Below are 21,271 nucleotides of genomic sequence, written 5' to 3'. Positions count from 1 at the left end.
AAGTGAAAAGTAAGTTTGAAACTAGTGCATTTATAGAACAACTATTGATTAACTGCTTCTGTGGGACTGGAAGTGAACTGATCAAAGGCCTATTACAAGCATACAGTTAAAACCAACCAGTAATAGGTTGTACCACATTGAATTGTAATTTTCAGGTTCCAAAGTTATCTTCCAACTAGAAGTCAGGGACCGTACCCTATGCGCATAACCAACCATACAGCCTTGCAAAATGTCTATTCCTGGTTAGACCTCAACATTTTATTGGATGTTGAGTACATATATCAGGTGATTGAAAGCATAGAAGTTTTGCTAAGTAGCTATCATGTTTGATTAAGAGTTTCATGGTTGTTGTTTTCCTCTCTTGCAGCTTTGTTGGGACTACAGAGAGAGGAAGAGTTTAAGTTTTAGCAAATGGGCTAAGGCAGTTATGCCAGCAAAGGAAAAGCTGAAACTCTTGTGATGATTAGCAGAGTAGATGTCTCTGTAGCCTTTGCAGTGAGAGATAGATTCTCACTCTTTAGCTACAGTGGCTTTTGAGCTGGGCAAAGTGTCAGGCTATTTTTAGTACTGAAAAGTGCTCTACAGATGAAAAAAAAGCTAGAACTTAGAGTTAATTTAAGTAAGTAATGATGAAAAACTAAGAGTGTAGTTTTTGCCCTTATATTTTGTTGCAAGTGATACACTTTTAAGAAGTAATTCATAAATATTAATATTCACCATTGTTTCTATTAATCATTATTATTTTAACTTAAGTTTACTTTTATTATTTTACCTATAATCAAGTGAGTGGAAAAATATATTGTTTTGACTTTGAAACAAATTAATTTTGTTTAATAAGGTGACCTAAGCCTCCAAATAATACAGTTTACCCTGATGAAGCAATCCCTTCCAATGGTTCCAACTTTTCTTAATATGAGATCACTAGAATAGCATGAGCCAGGGAACTGAGCCAGTCATTTTGACCCTATTTATTGGCCCAGTTATCTAGTTTGATTCGATGAATGGGTTACTTTTTCAATGTTCATATTATATTGGTTTTTATAGGTCTAGTCATGATAGCGATAGTCACAAATTTATGAGATTTCACACCCACGTTATCCCAAGAGGTGAAAAAATTTTCTTCAAATTATTTAAACCATTTGGTAATAAAGAATTAAATGGCTGTAACTCACTTTGGGAGTGTGATAGTCATAAGAAATTATAATACCTCTCTTGAAATAAAAGAACAGGGTCAGATGATAAATTATATATTTGTTTTATGTCTTGTATATATTATTTTCTAATTTTATTCTCAGGCTTGGTTGAATGATTTGGCCTTGGAAATGAAGCAAACTTTGAAACAGTTGTTGAAGGAATGTGTTACTGCTGGGCAAAGTTCTCAAGGTGCAATTGACCCATCTCTATTCCCTTCACAGGTAAGGGGGCTTATGTCTGGAGGAATATAGATTGGCATGGTATCATGGGAACATCCCTGACCTAGAGGTCGGGAGGCTTAGATAAGTGTCATCTTTGTTCTCCCTTTATCTAATAGTTTACGTGGACAAACTGCTTAACTTCTGGGTCTCAGTTCTGTCGGCTATAAAATGTGGGGGATGCACTGCGTGATAGTAATGTTCTGTTCTAGCTCTGTTAATTTGCTATAATGCAGATGCTTTCATGCAGAAGGCATGGTGAGATTTAAGCAACGCAGGCCAGTGGTAAATGGAATGGAGAGGATGGAATCAGGCATGTAATGGCATCCTGATTCCAGATGATTAGTCCATCATTGATGGAGAGGGACAGATCTTTAACACTGCTGTTCTTTACCCTCCACCCCTTCCATGAGACCATCTAAGAGGTTGGTACTGGCAGGAGCTTAGCAGGATGTTAGTACAGGTCTGAAATATAGTCACAACACTGAACTGGAATATTGACAGGACATTTGAGAGCTAGGTCACATGGTAGATTATAGAGATTGCTGCAGCTCAGTGTTAATAGGAGTTCATCCCTGGAAACACTGGATACTAGATGTGTAGCTCACAAATTTGTTCCAGGGCATATCAAAGTATAGCACTAAAACTTGTATTAAACATCCTGCCTTGTTCAGTGTTTGGTCCAAACTAACACTATAGGTGTATGTCATCAGAAACTTTAGTTCTTAGGGACTGTGGAAGGTAGGCATTGGAATGTTCTGTGATTTCTTAGAAAAATCTACCCAACAACTCTCAAAGTTACTTGCTTTTCAGATTAAAAAATTTAGTAGCTGTTGGGACAGGTTTTTATGTTGGTTCTCTTAAAGTATAGAAGCTTGGCACATTATAGATTCTGAGCCATTTTTGCAAACATGCCTTTTGTATCTTTTGGCATTTTGAGGCATATTAAAATCTGTTTAAAAGAATCTTAAGTTCTTAGAGAAAAACAAAATTAATCATCACTGAATAATCAATGCCATTGCATAATCAGGGTAAGCTACTTTATTACCACTGAAAATGTTTCCTAGTACTTTGTCAACTTCTAGATAGGATTTAAATCAACCTAGAAAAAAAGACATAATGTAAAAAAGTTCACAAAAGCAAAAATTTCACAATTATTGGGTTATGGAAATGACAGTTATAGCAGGAGACATAATGAGAGATAGAGACTAAAGAGAGTTGCTGGATTTGAGCCTGAAACTTACCTTTAGGCTCTTGAACTCTCAAGTAAAAATGTGAACTACTAAAAATGTAAATGGCTCATTGTCTGCCAAAATGAATTCTTGTTTATTAGCAGTTAATGCTAAGCAAAATTTATCTCAAGAGCATTTATGTAAGGGAATTGTGTAGTATAAACAGTTACATGGATGTTAGATACAGGTTATCATGTACTGATAATTCAGTTCCTTTTTTGTAAAGACCTAGAATAACGTAGGGAAGGTACTTTCTGGGTCTGGGAAGGTGGCAGTGTGGTAAAGTGGAAAGAAAATGACCTTACTTTAAATGCTGCCTTAGCCAGTTGTTCTTAGTTAAGAGGGTATAGTAGTACCTATATTACCATGTCATTTTCAAGGTCATATCATATTATGTTTGCAGAGCATCTTAGTGGCAATTACATTTTAGGTAATTAATAATATTAGTGCCTGTCCAGCTATCTTAATGGTAATGTGACTTGAGAACCCAAGACTGTATCTTGACTATCACTTCTGTTAGTTTCTCACAGAAATTATGTAGCAGACTGTGAAAAATGGGCACACTAAAAACTCTGACTTCAGCTTTATACAATTCATGTAGCAAGAGCACATACTCCCTAATATTTTGAAATAAAAATTACTAAAAAATTGAGATTATTCATGTGCAGTTATAATATAGAAATTTAGTAGTATTGCCTGAAAGGAAATCCACATATAGGAGTATTAGGTTTGGAGGTAGGGAAGTGAACATTTTCATATGAAAATGAAAGAGCAAAGTCTTTTCTCAAAAGCAGATTTGGTTCTGTTTAAATGCTTCACCATGCACTTGATTAAAGAAGCTGGTGAGTTTTGTACCACAAAGTATTGGAGATGACTTACTTAAAAAAGAGTTACTAATTGGCTTTCTCTTCCATAAAGAACCATAATACAATATTTATAGAATGTTTTTAAGTTAGAGCAAGACAGCAGCTTAGCCTGCTGTGATAAGTTATAAAATGCATATATAGATAACTAAATGATTTAATATGATAGAGGCATTTGATGATATTCATCTGGATGCTGAAAGGTATGTATCAGAAAAAAACCAATCTGCTCAATAGTAATTGGTCAACAGGTGTATTGCTTTTCTGTGATGGTGCATCATGTTTTTAGTTTAAAGGAGGATATCAGTTTTCCTTGTTCAGTTAAAAACTGTAAGAAACTATTTTGATACAAGTTTTCAAAGGCTGGTCTTTAAATGTATAATTTGCTTTATCAGTAGCCTTGCTCTATTGGTACTATTAACAGAAAGCTATCTGCCTTGATGTATAGCTGGTTTCTATTTATCGGTATTAGATTGTAAAACTAATCTTAATTAGATTAGTTTTTAATTTAAGATCTTAATTTAAGAAAAAATTGAAATTTTGCTATTGTAGACTTCAGTAGTATACTAAGAAATTATTTTGAATTGCTATAAGATTGCCCTTTTATTAAATAGGATACATGATACTTTGCTATCTTTGTATCATACTTGTTGAAAAGAAACCATTTATGAGAAGAGTCAGGGGAAGAAAGTACAAAGGCTCTGAGGTTACAATAAGCTTGGTGGGTTCTAAAACCAGAAAATAGGCCTGTAGTAGAGAGTGTAATATGAGATGAGTTCTGAAAAGTAGACTTGGCTGTTTCACACAGTGCTTTTTCTGCTACTGTATTACTCTATTAATATTTGAGGTGCCCATATGACATTCAGATGGAGAAGTCCAATATACAATTGGCAATTTGGAAAAAGGTGTCTTTCCTTAAATTTACAAAATATTTCTGAGTAAATTTACCTTTTAAAAATATTTTTTCTCTTTATTCAATAGATACTGTGCTTGGCAGAGCAGATTAAATTCACTGAAGATATAGAAAATGCTATTAAAGATCATAGTCTTCATCAGATTGAAACACAACTGGTGAACAAGTTAGAGCACTACACTAATGTTGATACAAGTTCTGAGGATCCAGGAAATACTGGTATGGAAAAAATGTTCTTTTTTCTACCCTTTTTAATGGGTTATTTGAGCATTTTTTTGGTATCCTGTCTTAATTTATCTATTGTCTTTTGGACTGTGTACATATTTTAGTGGTTATGCTAGAAATTATGGTTTTACACCTGCATTCAGAGGGAGAAACAAAGTGGAGTGTGCTTACTCCTTTGAGTGTGGAAGTGTAACTCCTCTCTCATTGAATTTTGATGCCTTAACTATTACATTAGAATTCTTATTTTTTACTGGTGGATTTGACATTTTTTTGGCTTGCATGATTCATATTGTTATACCATTCATATATGTCATGAAATAACCGTTTAAATTCATTCAGAAATCACCTGTACACATGAGCATAAAGTATATAAGTCGCAGGCTAACATTTTCTCCAATTATTCTCATTTGTATGCAGAATCAGGCATTCTGGAGCTTAAACTTAAAGCCCTAATTCTTGACATTATTCATAACATTGATGTGGTGAAGCAGTTAAACCAAGTTCAGGTTCATACAACTGAAGACTGGGCTTGGAAAAAACAACTTAGATTCTATATGAAAAGTGATCACACATGTTATGTTCAAATGGTGGATTCTGAACTTCAGTATACTTATGAATATCAGGTATGACATGTGGCAGAAGTGTTTTATTTTTCCATTTAGAAATTATCTACTTTAAAGGAAATTTGCCATTGGAAGAAATAATTACTTTTAAGTAGTAATTTTTCAAGAATTTTTTTGTATTGCTGTCTTCTTTTCTGTTTTATCATAATTAAGAAGGTATCATGTAAGAGAAAAATCAAACATTCTATTTACAAAAAAGTGAAAATATCACCAGTGTGGTACTGAGTTCTCTAAAATGTGTCTTTTCTTAGAGTGGTATTTATATAGAATTTGAAAGATATCCTTAATCCAAGGAGAATTGAAAATAGACAACCTCAGTAGAAGCAATTTAGTTTGTGGCTCCTTATACAAGAACAAAATGAGTGCAATTGTAGATTTGCTGAAATCTGTTTGCTAAATGTTTTTAGCTTGTAAGATAAAAGAATTTTCAACAAATAATGTAGTTCATGTAACTTGTTCTCAAAAAGCTCAACTATTTCCTGTCTGCCTTTTTGTATCATAATGAATCAGTCATTATATTCTAATTCTAATTGTCTTTTGACAATTTTGTTAAGCCTACGTCAGGAGAGCTGCCAGTGGGCTCTGCAAAAAGGAAATGTATTTTGGGGCCCAAATCTGTCTACCTAAATTGAGGAAGAATCCTGTAAATTGCAGCTGGAATTGGAATCTGTCTTCTCTACAGTTTAGTAGAAATTTTGAGAATCACTTGACATGTTAAAATCACTAATTTCATAAGGAATTTTTCAAATTAATTACACTTTGGGGTCTCCAAAGTAGTTCTGATTTGTGGAGATCATAAAATTCAAGGAAATAATTTATGTGAATTTTAAAATATGAAATTGAATGGTTATTGTATAATAATTTTGGATTTGTTTTCCTTAGAAGTTTGTTACATTATTAAGAACTTGAAACAGATGCAGTGCACACTGGGGTATGGGCATGCTTGTAGCTCTGACTAGGGTAGTGCAAAGGCAATTTATATAACCAAAGCGTTTGTAACCCCATAATACTCTGAAATTTAAAAACAAATAGTGCCCAGGACTCTTTTCTTGTAACCTTGAGACTAGAATATGTTTGTCACAAAATAGTTCAAGTTTTTAGACTGTGTGATATAGACAAATATAGACTGGGTTTATTCACATAAAGTTATAAAGTATATTTTTTATTAAAGTCTTACTTTGTCCACCAAAAACAAAAAAGAACTTGAGAGAATATTTTGAAACCTAACAATGTCTTAATTGAGGATAGAATGAAGCACTTTCTTAAAAAATAACTAAGGTAAATTCAAGTTTGTGCTTTAAAAAGCTTTTTTCACCAGGAAAACTTCTGGGTGTTTTTCTGTGTTAAAAACTTTTGCCTATTTGTTGCATTTTTAGCTTTTTAACTGGAATCTCACAGTGTATACATATTTATAAATGCACATGAATACTTGGACTTTGTGTTTCTCTTGTATAGGGCAATGCTTCCAAGCTGGTTTATACTCCATTAACAGATAAGTGCTACTTAACTCTCACGCAAGCCATGAAGATGGGACTTGGGGGAAATCCTTATGGACCTGCGGGAACTGGAAAAACTGAATCAGTAAAGGCTTTAGGTGGACTTCTTGGAAGACAAGTTTTGGTTTTTAATTGCGATGAGGTAGAATGAGTAAATACTAAAATAACATTTGGATTAGTTTTCACTAGTATATGAAATACTCTAAAAATGACTCTACTTTTAAATTATTGAAGACAATTTGTTTAATTGAAAAGTAAAATGGAGAGAAGTTGCACATAGTATGGTCCCAAAACTTTTTAAAGGAGAATTATTGCAAAGAAATAAGTTTAAATACAGAACGAAGGTTTATGTTACATTGTAGAAAAGTGTTTTTATTATACTAAGGAGAATGATGACTAGAAAAAGAAAAATCTTAAATTCATGATTATTTTCTAAACATTTTATGTAAGATTTATATTTTGACTTAAAGAATAACTAAAACAAAATCTTATATTTGTTTAGTTCTGTGTATTTTTCGGAACCTTTCACATGCATTATTTTGTTTATTCCTTGAAACCACCTTGGATTTTGAAACAGTAGCTACTTAATCCCTATTTTAAAAAGAGCAAAAGAGGCATAGATGGGTGAAATGATTACTTATTAATAAGTGATTTTAAATATTAAGCTATTGTCAGATATTTTAATTATTTGTTACTGAATATAATTTTTATTGTTTTTAAGGGCATTGATGTGAAGTCAATGGGACGAATATTTGTCGGTTTGGTGAAGTGCGGGGCATGGGGTTGTTTTGATGAATTCAATAGGCTGGAAGAATCTGTACTGTCAGCAGTGTCTATGCAAATCCAGACAATTCAAGATGCTTTGAAGAATCATAGAACTGTATGTGAACTGCTTGGCAAGGAGGTATAGCATATGTTGAGAGTTTTAAGAATTAAAATATAAGACTTGGCTTTACTCACAGGCAATATTCTATCTTTATTTCTCCTGGTACCCTTGTTTCTACTCTGTGACCAATGTGTTAAGCTTTATTACCTATAAAGTGTATCTGAGATTTCTTACCCTTTTTGGTCCCACTTTCACCATTAATCTTTAAACTTTCAATGTTGAATAATTCAGTTATTTATATTATGTATGCTATTATATTATCTGTGCTAGCACTGTGCACAGTGCTTTAATGTGTTGTCTCATTTAATACTTACCACAATCCTTTGAGGTATTTTTTCTCCTTTATGGATGAAGAAACTAGAACTTGATAAGTAAGAGTCAGTAATGGAACTGTGAATTGAATCCAGGTGTGTCTAAATCTGAAGCACATGTTTTTGATCACTATTTTTTGTAAGTGTTAAAAGCATAAGCACTTAGCTGTTCTTCTGTTCCTTACCTCTCCTCATAGGAGATATACATTCATGTCATTAGAATGTAAATTTATTATATAGAAAATATAAACTTTTGTATATAATGTGTAATGCTCAATGTACTGAAAGTTATAAGAACTGTGAAATTATCCTGTTATACATAATATTTCACAATACAAATTTTTCAGGGTAGCGCAAGAAAGTAAGACCAATTCTACATTGTTAATATGTTATTTACATGATGCTTAAACTCCTTTTTCACAAACAAAAGAGAAGAAATTATTAAGTGAGAATTACTTCTTTGCCATCAAAATTTAGTTACTTACACATTTACTTTTTTTCCTTTTCTCTTCTTACAAAGATAGTGTTGTCGTTTCTCCCAGCCAATATTGATCTTTCCACCCATGGTTTGGAATCTATTTCCCAGGGACTTTCTCTTATTTATCTCCTGTGCTATAGCTTCAGCCTACTAATTCCTCATCAGCTTTTAAACATAATCACATCTTTTCCATCTTAATAATAATTAAAACAAAAATAAACTTTCCCTTGATTCATATTTCTTCCAACTCCTGCTCTTGCTTCTTTCTTTCCTTTATGGCCAGATTTCTTGGTTTTTCTACTCTAGACTAGTTTCTACTTACTAATGGTGCATTTATTGTTTACACATTCTAATTTAGCTTCTATTCTTAAACCTTTGTGGAAATGCTTCTACTAGATGCTTTCATCACATTCAACTCTTCTTGTCATAATATTTATCACACTACAATTTGCCTCTTTGTAAGATTATGAGCTCCAGAGGGGCATAAACCATTAATGATTTTAGTTCACAGTTGTCTCTGTTACTTAGTAAAGTGCTTAGTGAAAAGAAGGCTTTTTGTAAAATTTGTCAAATAAATGAATAGATTAATCAAATTAGTTACTATCTCTTAAACTTTCAGTCTCAAAAAAATGATTTGTAAAGAACCTCTTTAAAGCAGTCTAGTTCCTCAGGAGATCATTATATGTTGAGTAAGGAGATGGTTAGTACATGGGAGGTTACTTTTTGCTAAGGTATAATATTTATATGTAGTAATGTGTCATAATAAAATTTTTGTTGGCAATATATTTTATATTTATAGTTCAAATCTTTCATGCCTATATTTTAAATTAATATTTCAGGTAGAAATAAATTCTAATTCTGGAATTTTTATCACTATGAATCCTGCTGGAAAAGGTTATGGAGGAAGACAAAAACTGCCTGATAATCTTAAACAGCTTTTTAGGCCAGTAGCTATGTCTCGTCCAGACAATGATCTTATTGCAGAAGTTATTCTGTATTCAGAAGGCTTTAAAGATGCGAAAGTATTGGGCAGAAAATTGGTAGCTATTTTCAATTTATCTAGGTGAGTTTTCCTGTTTAAAATATTTTAATATTTTGACATTTCTAATGATTAATTATAGTTAGTGGTGATCATTTTCACATTTTCCCAATTTACCTGTTCTATGGTTTTCATATTAATGATTTTATTGTGCTTATAGTGTTGATATGAAAGATTCTAGTTTTAACAGTAAAAACATTTGGCCCAAAACTACTTATTTTTCTTACATATTATCAATTTGATCAGTTTTTTTCTTTAAAATATTTATGTTAGAGGGGTCCAGCTAAATGATTTTTATTGAACTAATTTACCAGCCGACCGCTCAAAAGCTACTCTTCTGAGGAGGGAATCTTTCTCACAATTTTTCTGTCTTATTTCTAGTATAGAAGTTGACTTTTAGCTTCTTTGGGGCAATGTACAATTCTGGTTCATATGAGATAGTGGGGGACAGTGTCAGAGACTGAGAGCAAGGTGGCTTGATTAAAGACTTTAGGAATAAAGGTAACAGGTAGTTGTCATTTGGTATCTTCATTAAGATAATTAGCCTGTCCATGAAAGTTTTATCCTATCTTTGAGAACCATCCACATTTAATAGGTTATTGAGTGATCATTTTGTGTGATTGTTTCCCTTATATAGATTTATGGGATATCAGTATTCATTTCTATGTGTCAGTAGTCATATTCTTTATTTCTTTAGATGTGATGATAAAAAGAATTTCTTGTAGCTATTTGATGCTTTAAAATTTCCATGCCTTTATTTCAGGGAACTTTTGACACCTCAACAGCATTATGATTGGGGTTTGAGAGCTTTGAAGACAGTTCTGAGAGGAAGTGGAAATCTTCTTAGACAGCTGAAGAAAAATGGCACTAAACAGAATGGTATGATGATTATTCCAAATAACTTATTTTTTAAAAATAAGCTTTAATTTGGAATAGTTTTAGATTTACAGAAAAATTATAGGTATAGTATTAAGGATTTCTGCATACTCTGCCTCCAGTTTCTCCTATTAACATTTTATATTCGTATGGTATATTTGTCACAACCAATAAATAATTTCAATACATTATTTTCAGACTAAATTTCATACTTTATTCAGATTTTCTCTAGTTTTTACCTGATGTCTTATAACAACTTTGAAATGTATAATAAATAATAAATAGTTGTAATATGTAAAGTCCACTTGTTCTTAAACTTTAACATCCATTAGAATCACCTACAAGATTATTAAAAAACAGATTATTGTGCCCTACTTCCAAAATTTCTGATTTAGTGGGTGAATAGTGGAGCCTGAGATTTTTGTCCAGTCTTAAAACAAGGATAGAAACACATGGGGATTTTCTCTTTCAAAAGATAGTATACCATGATTAGACTGGGTTATGAATGTTTGGAAAGAATACCACAGAGGTGGAGTATCCTCCTTATCACATCGTATCAGCGGGGATGTGATAACCACATGACATCACTGGTGATCTTGACCTTCATCACTTGGCTAAGGTATTGTTTGCCAGGTTTCTCCACTGTACAGTTGTTATTTTCCACTTTCCCTGCTTTATTCTTTGGAAGCATGCTACTAAATCCAGTTCACCTTCAAAGTGGGGAGGCAAGGTCTACTCCTTAAGAGGGGGGAGTTTTTGCATATATTATTTGAAATTCTTCTATAGAGAAGATTTGTCTTTTCTCCTTCATTTATGTACTTATTAAATCATTTATTTAGATCAGTATGGACTCATATATTTATATATACTTTGTTTATAAATGATTTTTCATTCTCATAAAATAAATGATTCCTGCCACCCATGGATGTATACCTTCATGAAAGGCTAAACAATTAGTCTCTTCAGGTTGCTATTAAAAACTCAGTTATACTGTAAAAATAAGAGACAGCTTAGAAAAAAGGACTATAAGAAATTACTCATTTGAACTTTAAATGATGAAAATATATATCTTAAAAATGGAATCTATTTTAGCTATATTATTTGGTTGGTATATGCCAGGGTAGATACATTTTGTGAAATGCTTACATTAGTATTTTTCAGCTACCTATCTTTCATAATTTTTAAGAAATATTTAAACCATACCTGTAGTAAATAAAGATGGCTTATGAGATCAGTGCTTGAAATAAATTCTAGAACAGTCAAGCCTCTGTATACTTAAACATAGCAATATTAAGCAATTATAGACGAAATGGCAAGCTAAAAATAGTTTCTTGGACTTTGTTTATGTATGTTATCAATCAGCTTATGTCCTTGAAAATAAGAGTGTCTGGCAATGATATCAGTGTTTGTGTTTGGTTTAAAAATGGGTTTGTGGGCAGGGCGCGGTGGCTCACACTTGTAATCTTAGCACTCTGGGAGGCCAAGGCTGGAGGATTGTTTGAGCTCAAGAGTTCAAGATCAGCCTGAGCAAGAGTGAGACACTGTCTCTCCTAAAAATAGAAAAAATTAGTTGGATGTGGTGGCATGTGCCTGTAGTCCCAGCTACTCAGGAGGCTGAGGCAGGAGAATCACTTGAGCCCAGGAGTCTGAGCCTGCAGTGAGCTATGATGACGCCACTGCACTCTAACTGGGGCAACAGAGTGAGACTCTGTCTCCAAGAAAAAAAAAAAAGAATGGGTTTGTGAAGCAGTTTCGAACACGGCTGATCAGATTGCTGCTCAATTTGTTAATTTTTAGTCTTAGGACATAAACTCTCTGGGAGACAAAAGTGGTATATTTAGAGACATACCTGAATGTAGAATTAGTTTACCTGGATTTGAATCCCAGCCATAATACATACTGCTGTATCTTCTCAGGTAAGTCACTTAAACCTTTAGAGACTTAACATTCCTCTATGTAAAATTGTAATAATGATTGTAATACTTTCTTACCTACGCTATAGAGTTGTTATAAGGATGACATCATATAATATCAAAGGTGAAGTACTATGCAAATATAAGTGATAATGACTTTTATTAAAGTCCGGGTACACTGGGATTCAAATTCTATGGGAAAGAGTTTATAACTCTACGTAGTGTTACTTATTTTTTAGCAGTCAAAAGATATTAAGGTAAGCTTGCTGATTCACATGATGTAATATGTCTATAAATGTTAATAAAGTCTAGTGTGTCATTTAATGATTAATAATGCATATGAAGGCTATAGAATACTTAAAAATTTTATAGTCATTAAATTGATAATAATTTTAAAATGAAACTTTTTCTCTAGTTAATGAAAGTCATATTGTGGTACAAGCATTGAGGCTTAATACAATGTCAAAGTTCACGTTTGCTGATTGCACCCGGTTTGATGCACTGATTAAAGATGTCTTTCCTGGAATTAACTTTAAAGAAGTAGAATATGATGAACTAAGTGCTGCCTTGAAGCAGGTTTTTGAAGAGGCCAATTATGAAATCATACCCAATCAGGTAACTATCAAAAATATTTTGTAATAGATTGATTTCTTTTCCTAGTTAATTCCTTACTAACTATCCTTATCCTTCATCTTTTAACTTATCTTTTTCTCTCAATTTAAACCTCGCTTTCTCGTAAAATAATATGTTTGAATGAATGAATGAATGAACAAAGAAAATAATCAACATATTGTTTGTATTGTCAAAAATTTGGAAACCACCTTTGTTTCTTTCAAAGAAATATTGCATAATTTAAAGATTATATTGTAAATATGTTCTGATTTATTTAGGTTTTTAAGGCTTTATCTTCCACTGAAGAAATCAAAGGCTTAATTTACATTTTTGGAATAGAACAACTGTTGTAGAGGGAAGCAGAACTGAGTATAATCAATTATTTTAAATCATATGTGAACATATTTCTTTCCTACTAGATCAAAAAGGCTTTAGAATTGTATGAACAATTATGCCAGAGGATGGGAGTTGTTATTGTTGGTCCAAGTGGTGCTGGCAAATCAACCCTTTGGAGAATGTTAAGAGCAGCACTTTGTAAAATTGGCAAAGTTGTAAAACAATATACTATGAATCCCAAAGCTATGCCTAGATATCAATTATTAGGCCATATTGACATGGATACAAGAGAGTGGTCTGATGGTGTTTTGACAAATAGTGCTCGCCAAGTCGTTCGGGAACCTCCAGGTTGGTCTATATGTATAATTCATTGCTTTACTTAATAATTCTTAGAGAAAGATAGAATCTATCTATAATGCTATCTTTATCAAGGCTTATACATGACCATAAACTGCCTTCAAATGCTATACATTTGGTATTTTGCTTTGGAGGGTATTAAGACAGGCTATCATTTTGACTTAACACTCTATAACTACTTTTAATATTGTAGAAACTCAGAGTAAATTGGTTGAATTGTAATTCACAACTAGATTAATTTACTGAATAAATATAAAATCTTTGGTGAGTTGATATCATAGTGCCTCATAAATAAGCAAGATGACACATTTTTGGGGGGGTTAAATTTAGTGTGCATGAACATTAACTCATCAGTTTGAATAAAGTACAATATATTGAATAATTTTGAAAATTTAAGTGGTCAAACAATGGACTTCTTGGTCTCAATTTATTTTACTTGATTTTTAAGAGAATTTTTGGCCAGAATCAGAGGAGACTCCCTACTTTTTGCCAGGTCATAATTTAATTAATAATTATTTGTCTAAGGCAGTGAGTGAAAGAATCGAAACCCTAAGACATTGGAGGGGATTTTTAATGTAGTCTCTTCATTTTCTATGTTCTATTACATTAAGTAAAAATGAGATATTACCTTTTATGTATTTCTCACACTTTTCATTGGTGGCATTTTCCTCTTTGAATTGTTTTAAAGGTCTACATACAGCTTGAACTATTCCCATTTTAGCACAGGAAGGGTGGATAAAAAAGGTTTTTACCTATAACGACTCTATGTACAATTGATGACTGCTTTTCCTTCTTTGAGGTCACCTTTTTATATATCAAAAAATTTTGACGGTGGTGAATTTTTTATTTCTCATGTAGGCTTCTGAAAATTGGATTTTTTTCTGTATTTTCTAAGAGAGATTTTACAAAGCAAGCATTCATACATTCTCATGACATGGTAGAAGACAAAGGTCTAAAGAATATCTTATAGGTGTCTCATGGGAGTAAAAATACCCAAGTCTTGCACACCACATTTTCCTTTAGTGAGATTACCAATTCTGTATGTTTATAGACAAATAAAGCTTTATTACAGGATATATAACTGAGTTTTTGGCCAGCTGAGCCAGGATGGCTCACCACATTTGTAGTACAAATTCATATGAAAATTTTCAGCTTGTTCAACTTTTTGTTTAAATTCAGCTTCAGTAATATAAAATAATATATACTTTTGGAAATCACTTCTAAATAATGAGATAATTAGTTTATTCCTTATTTTTAATTACTATCATTGCATATATTTTTATTTTAACTCCAGTGTTTTGATTTGAAAATAGATGTCAGCTCATGGATTATCTGTGATGGTGATATTGACCCTGAGTGGATAGAATCTCTGAATTCTGTTCTGGATGATAATCGACTGCTTACTATGCCCAGTGGAGAAAGGATTCAGTTTGGCCCAAATGTTAACTTTGTATTTGAAACTCATGATTTAAGTTGTGCCTCACCAGCCACAATATCTAGAATGGGGATGATCTTTATTAGGTAAGTCATAGAGCATTTACATATATTATATTAGAATATTCTGCAATTGCTATCCTGGTTTCATAGCTAAGTAAAATAAGTATAGTATAAATATAAATAATTATTTTCCTCATTTATGAGTAACTTATTTTTTCTCAGGTTTCAATTCATTCAGAGAGTTACTCTTTTATTATTATACAATTGAATTATTTTAGCAGTTTAGTTGTATTATAATGACTAAATATTTTTGTTTATTTAAGAGAAACAGCAAGTATTTGACTTTTCTTCCTCATTACTTTTATTTAAATATTATGATTGAGTTCAGAGAAGTGAACATATTAATTATGAGGTAGAGGCTAACAATTTAAAGCTAAGTAGTAATATTTTAATCATAGAATCTTAGATTCATGTAATTTTAGGGCTAACTCAGGTTTAATAGGTCTTATGGTCCAACCTTTTTATTTTACAAGTTGAAAACTTCTTAATATTTTTTTTCTTCTTTAGTGTATTTGGAAGAGGCTTAAAGAGCAAAAATGAATAATTAACTAACTTTTAGATATCATGTGCAGTAGTCACAAACCAGAGTATAGACATGTGAACCAATTTCATTTCCCAAAATGAGTAATGTTTTGGCATAAATAAGAAAATTTTACTTTACTTTTTGAATTTATGTTTTAGAATTTGTTGTTTATCAGCCTACATAAAGTGTCGGACTCTTTTAGGGCCATTTGAAGTTATTTTAGGTGTTGTGTGGCATGACAGTGTAATCAAGTTGGTGCAAGCTGTGTTTTAAAATTATTTCATTACTACTTTGACAATGTTATAGGAAACATTTACATTAGTCAGGAGCTTCAGTTGATATTTTGGATGTTAATTAAAAAAATAATATAATTTGGGGTTTATAGCTTTCATAGCAATCGTGTGAGAAAAACAGAATAAAGGTAAGTTTTCAGTTACACTTTAAAATATTTGTTGAGTATCTATTAATATGTATGTGGCATTAAGTTAGGCACTTTAGGAGAAACAGTAAGAAAGTAGTAAAACTAACATTTATAGAGGGCTTGTCTTTTTAGAAAATCCTTTCAAGTATAGTAGACAAAATAAATACAAGAACAATTGTATAAGATAGAATGTAAATGAAATAAGCAGTAAGTAGATGTCATAGATATTTAGCAGAAAAAAAGACAACATATTACTATAGAGGATTTGAAAATCATTGGTGAACCAGACATTGTTTGTAAGAGGTGTAATGAATAATGAATGTATATGGTTTCATATAAAATATTTATTAATATTTTTGATTGCTAGGTGTTTAGCTTATACCTTAGTTTTCAGTTTCATTCATTCCTTCGGCAGGTATTTGTTGAACACTTGCTATATGATAGGCCAAATGAAAACCTTTTAATAGTGAAACAGAGTATTATTATTAATTATGCTGGGACAACTGGTATGAAACAGAGTTGTTTTGTACACATCAAGACATATGGTGTCCATAGGCATGAGAATATACCGTTGATAAGAAAATCTTTATTCTGAAGGAGCTTAGAGTCAGGTTTGCCTGCTTTGAGATGATCTAATGTAATTTAATTATTAACCTTTGATCTTTCTGTTTTTCTTTTCCATATTAGACTGAATAGAAAATGTGAGGAGAAATTCAAGGGCTCAGTATTTACTAGTGTTGTTGCTATGAAACAATAGTAGAAGATAGGAAAAAAATGACAAAATCATGAGCCCTTGTCAGTATTGAAATTATTAATCTGAGTTGTTTTTACTATAATTTTTATAATTATGTAAGGTAATTTTGAATAAGATGTGAATATTATATTTAATTGCAATCATTGGATTTTACTCATATAATTACTTGCTAAAAGAATTATATTTTACTTTAAGAAGATCTTTAGGTTTTAACAGTGGCATGGGAATTTAGGTAGTTGGATTTTTATGGAATAGAGAAAAAACTATTTTTAAAGATCTGCATTACAGTTTAGAACAGTACATCTTAAACTCTAATGTGCATTTGAATCATCAAGGGATCTTGTTAAAATGAAGATTTTGCTTCTGTAGGTCTGGAGTGAATGGGACTTGAGATTCTGTATTTTTTAGTAGAAAGGATTTAGACTACTTTAGGCTAACTTGTGTATATGTAGTTCTTTCGTGTATATTTGTAATAAAATAGATGAAAATAATTTGTTTATATTCTATAGAAAATGGTATATATTTGTATGTATAGCTATATGTATGTATATATACAGAACTGACTGTATTATACACACATACAGAAGTACCTAAAGCCAGCTCTTGTGTGCTATCAGATAAAACATATGTGTCAAATAAAGTTTATTGGACAGAAATAAAGTTTATTGGACAAAAATTTATTTGAAAGTAAATTGAAAATTTCTTCTTAAATAATTTCTTATATGTTTGTGTTAATGTTTCAGTGATGAAGAGACAGATCTTAATTCTTTGATAAAATCTTGGTTGAAGAATCAGCCTGCTAAATGTAGGAATAATCTTGAAAACTGGATTGGAGATTATTTTGAAAAAGCTTTACAGTGGGTTTTAAAGCAGGTAAATCAACCATAATGTTTCCTAATTAATTGAGACAAGAAGTATAATGGTTAAAACTAATGTTTACATTTAGCTGCCTTGTGGTAGAGCTCTGCTGGAATGTGGGGGTGAGGGGACAGGTAGATGTCATTGCTGTCCTTCTATCTCTCTTACCATAACTTTTTATTGTGTTAGTCTTAGAACACTTTACTTCTTTCATCCACAGTACCTGACCCTGCTTACCTAAAAATCTAGAATGTTGGAATATCTTTCTAATTTTTACTAGCAAACCACCTTGCTGTCACATTGCACTGATACATCCATAAATACATATATATCATGTTAAAAACAATACGAAGGCCGGGTGCTGTGTTTCATGCCTGTAATCCTGGCACTCTGGGAAGCAAAGGTGGGAGGATGGCTTGAGGTCAGGAGTTCTAGACCAGCCTGAGCAATGAATTTTTTGAAAGTATCTGATTGTTAATCTGAATTTGATCTAGGAGTCAATACTTTGGATTGACCAAGAGACAGAGAAAGGGAGATCTTGCTTTAGTTTCCTCGGCCTTTGTCGTTTCTGACTTTGTAAGAATGAAAGGTGGAGAAATAGAGATTTGTGAGGAGGTGATGCAAATGAGGTAGGTTTTCCTAGAGACCTCAGAAAAGGGACCACTCCCACCAGTCCCAGTATGACTGAACTGTTTCCTTTGTGTTTTTGTAGCAAGATACAGCACCTACCAACTATATTATAATTGCTCCTTTACATTCAACTATAAGCACCTTGGAGGCAAGGGCCAAGCCTATCAATGCTTCTAATTGCATCCCTGGAACCAAGTGTGATGTTAACAGAGTAGTGAATGAATGATAGTATTGTGCTTGATTAAATACCTGACATCTACATTATAGCACCTTTTCGGTAGATATTTATTTCATTAATGTAAAACATACAGAGTGTAAATGTTCCTTCCTTCTTATTCTGCACTTTGTTTACCATGCTCAGCTTCCAAGGTATACCATAATGGACAGCCTAGTCAAATGCTGAAATTGTGTTTATAAAAACTAGCACTTTGCTTTCTTTTTTCTTTTGTCTTTCTCAGCCTGTGAGATAGAACTTTAGTTTCTTGTATTAATTCAGTAAATAAGACAATCTAAAAGAAAATACATAGGTTTCCTTTAGCTTGCCTTTAAAATCTAGAACTCTTAGCAAGACTTAACCACCTGGATTTCTACCTGTCTCTTCCCTTCTTCCTACTCTTCCTCCCATTTCTGCTTTCTTCCAAAAATATTTATTATGAGGCAGTGTGATCTTTTAAAAATGTAAATCGTATCATTTTACTGTATTATAAAAAAACATATTAAAGACAGAATAAAATTTGTACTACTTAACATAGCCTATAAATTCTGTGCTCTGGCTCTTGCCTATTTCTCTGACTTAAACCACTGTTTCCTTGCTTACTTAGGCAAGGAAACAACTTCTCATTCCTTAACTGCACTAAATTTTCCTTTGTATGTGCTATGTTCTCTGCGTGATCAAATAGAGCTCATCCTTCAAATGTCACCTTTTTCTTTGTTTTTTTTTTGAGACAGAGTCTTACCCTGTTGCACTGAGTAGAGTGCTGTGGCATCAGCCTAGCTCACAGCAACCTCAAACTCCTAGGCTCGAGCAATCTTCCTGCCTCAGCCTCCCAAGTAGCTGGGACTACTGGCACGCATCACCATGCCTAGCTGATTTTTCTATTTTTAGTAGAGATGGGGTCTCGCTCTTGCTCAGGCTGGTCTTGAACTCCTGACCTCAAGGGATCCTCCCGTCTCAGCCTCCCAAAGTGCTAAGATTATAAGCGTGAGCCACCGTGCCTAGCTAATGTCACCTTTTTCAAAGAAGCCTTGAGCCCTCAATCTGAGCTACCCTTTTTCCCAACACTCTGTTCTTCTGGTTTATAGCTCTTACTAGAATGGGTGTTTCTTTCTTTCTTTTTTTTTTGTATTGAAATAGAGTCTTGCTCTGTTGCTTGGGCTACAGTGCAGTGGTGTTATCACAGCTCACTGCAACCTCAAACTTCTGGGCTCCAGAAATCCTCCTGGCTCAGCCTCCTGAGTAGCTAGGATTACAGGCACACTAATTTTTAAATTATTTTTAGTAGAGATAGGGATCTCACTATGTAGTTCAGGCTGTTCTCGAACTCCTGGCCTCAAGCAATTCTCTGGCCTCAACCTCCCAAAGTTCTAGGATTATAGTCATGAGCCACCATACCCAGCCAGTCTTACCACAATTTGTTAATCATTTCCTCTACTATGGTTGAGTTCCATGAGGACAGGGACTCTGTTTCCACCTTTCTATTTTATACCTAGCACCACCTTTTTTTTATACCTAGCACCACAGTATATATCCTAATGCATGATTGATTCTCAGTAAATATTTATGAAAAGGCTGTAAGAAGTATTTTTCCTCTGAACTGCTTAACACTTACCAGAGGCCCCAGAGGGGCCTACAGATTAAGCCATCTACACCACTTAAGTCCAAAAATTTTATTTTAAAATTCTGTTTACAGAGAAAGCTTCAAATGATTTTTTATTTAAGCCTGATTTTCCTAACCTTTCTTTTCCAGTGCCATCAATCTAACTCTTGACTCTAGTTTCCTTTTTATCAGCAAGAGGAAATGACATCTGTTCTTTTTGGACCAATGCCACTAACTTACCTTTCCTTTTGTATTCTTCAGGTTTGGGAAGTAAATAAATCATGTCTCTATTTCAGGACTCTAGCACTTATAACTAGAAATATATAATTTTGTTTTCACCATTACTTTTTATTTTAAAAGCATATATATGTATATGTAATGAAGTCCAAACTTTCTACAACTTGAATAGAGGGATGAATTTAAAGGTGATCCTTGAAAAGATATGTGAATGTCAGTCTGTATGGTTCTAAGTTTACTGGTTAATGTTTGTCTTTTGTTTGTCTGTACCATGGATTTTAATCAACAGAATGACTATGTGGTAGAAACAAGTTTGGTTGGGACTGTGATGAATGGTTTGTCACATCTACATGGCTGCAAAGATCATGACCAATTTATTATTAATCTCATAAGGGGACTTGGTGGAAATCTGAACATAAAATCACGTTTGGAATTCACCAAAGAGGTAATGCATATTTAAAGCCTATATTTAATCCAAACTTTAACTTTTCATTGACTGTTAACTGCCAAAATATAATAATTTGTAACTATAAGGTATAGAACTTTAAAATTTTGAAATTATGCATTCAATTGAGTAATAATGCTTTTATGTATGTATATATAATTGCTCCTTTGTAGTAGTTTATTATATTTGATGATATTCTTAAAATTTTATGTTTTAATCTAAAATTTGAACCATATTTTCTTGAAGTTAGATATTTTTGAACTTAGTTAAGTATATTAATAAATTATTTCATTCATTTTTAATCTTAGAATAATGTTTTTTATGCTTTTAACTAGAACAGTTTTAGCAATTAGGAATGTTAGGAAGGATTAATAATTAATAATTCTTTCATACATATATAAAAGTTATATTTTAGCCAAGTTAGTTTTAAAGCTGAATTCTACACAAGGAGGAATTTCCTCCAGTTGGCCTCTATGGAAATAATTGAGCACGTATTCCTTTGGGTTGGCTCCAGTAT

The 21,271-nt window shown here is 32.5% G+C and overlaps 1 protein-coding gene across 1 annotated transcript in view; it reads left to right on the top strand.

Moving 5' to 3' along the window:
• DYNC2H1 (dynein cytoplasmic 2 heavy chain 1) overlaps positions 1–21,271 on the top strand; it is a 279,710-nt gene that overhangs the window by 41,018 nt on the left and 217,421 nt on the right. Inside the window, exons 30-41 of the mRNA XM_045556812.1 lie at positions 1,296–1,415; positions 4,489–4,639; positions 5,063–5,268; positions 6,724–6,906; positions 7,486–7,668; positions 9,279–9,502; positions 10,242–10,357; positions 12,683–12,882; positions 13,299–13,563; positions 14,886–15,093; positions 17,511–17,640; positions 20,599–20,754. Coding sequence (XP_045412768.1) covers positions 1,296–1,415; positions 4,489–4,639; positions 5,063–5,268; positions 6,724–6,906; positions 7,486–7,668; positions 9,279–9,502; positions 10,242–10,357; positions 12,683–12,882; positions 13,299–13,563; positions 14,886–15,093; positions 17,511–17,640; positions 20,599–20,754 — 2,142 coding nt within the window. The remainder of the gene's footprint in view (positions 1–1,295; positions 1,416–4,488; positions 4,640–5,062; positions 5,269–6,723; positions 6,907–7,485; positions 7,669–9,278; positions 9,503–10,241; positions 10,358–12,682; positions 12,883–13,298; positions 13,564–14,885; positions 15,094–17,510; positions 17,641–20,598; positions 20,755–21,271) is intronic.

Source organism: Lemur catta, chromosome 7, assembly GCF_020740605.2.
Source record: "Lemur catta isolate mLemCat1 chromosome 7, mLemCat1.pri, whole genome shotgun sequence".
In the NCBI taxonomy this organism is placed as follows: domain Eukaryota; kingdom Metazoa; phylum Chordata; class Mammalia; order Primates; family Lemuridae; genus Lemur; species Lemur catta.
The sequence above is the reverse complement of the archived record's forward strand: the minus strand, read 5'-3'. Positions and strand labels throughout refer to the sequence as shown.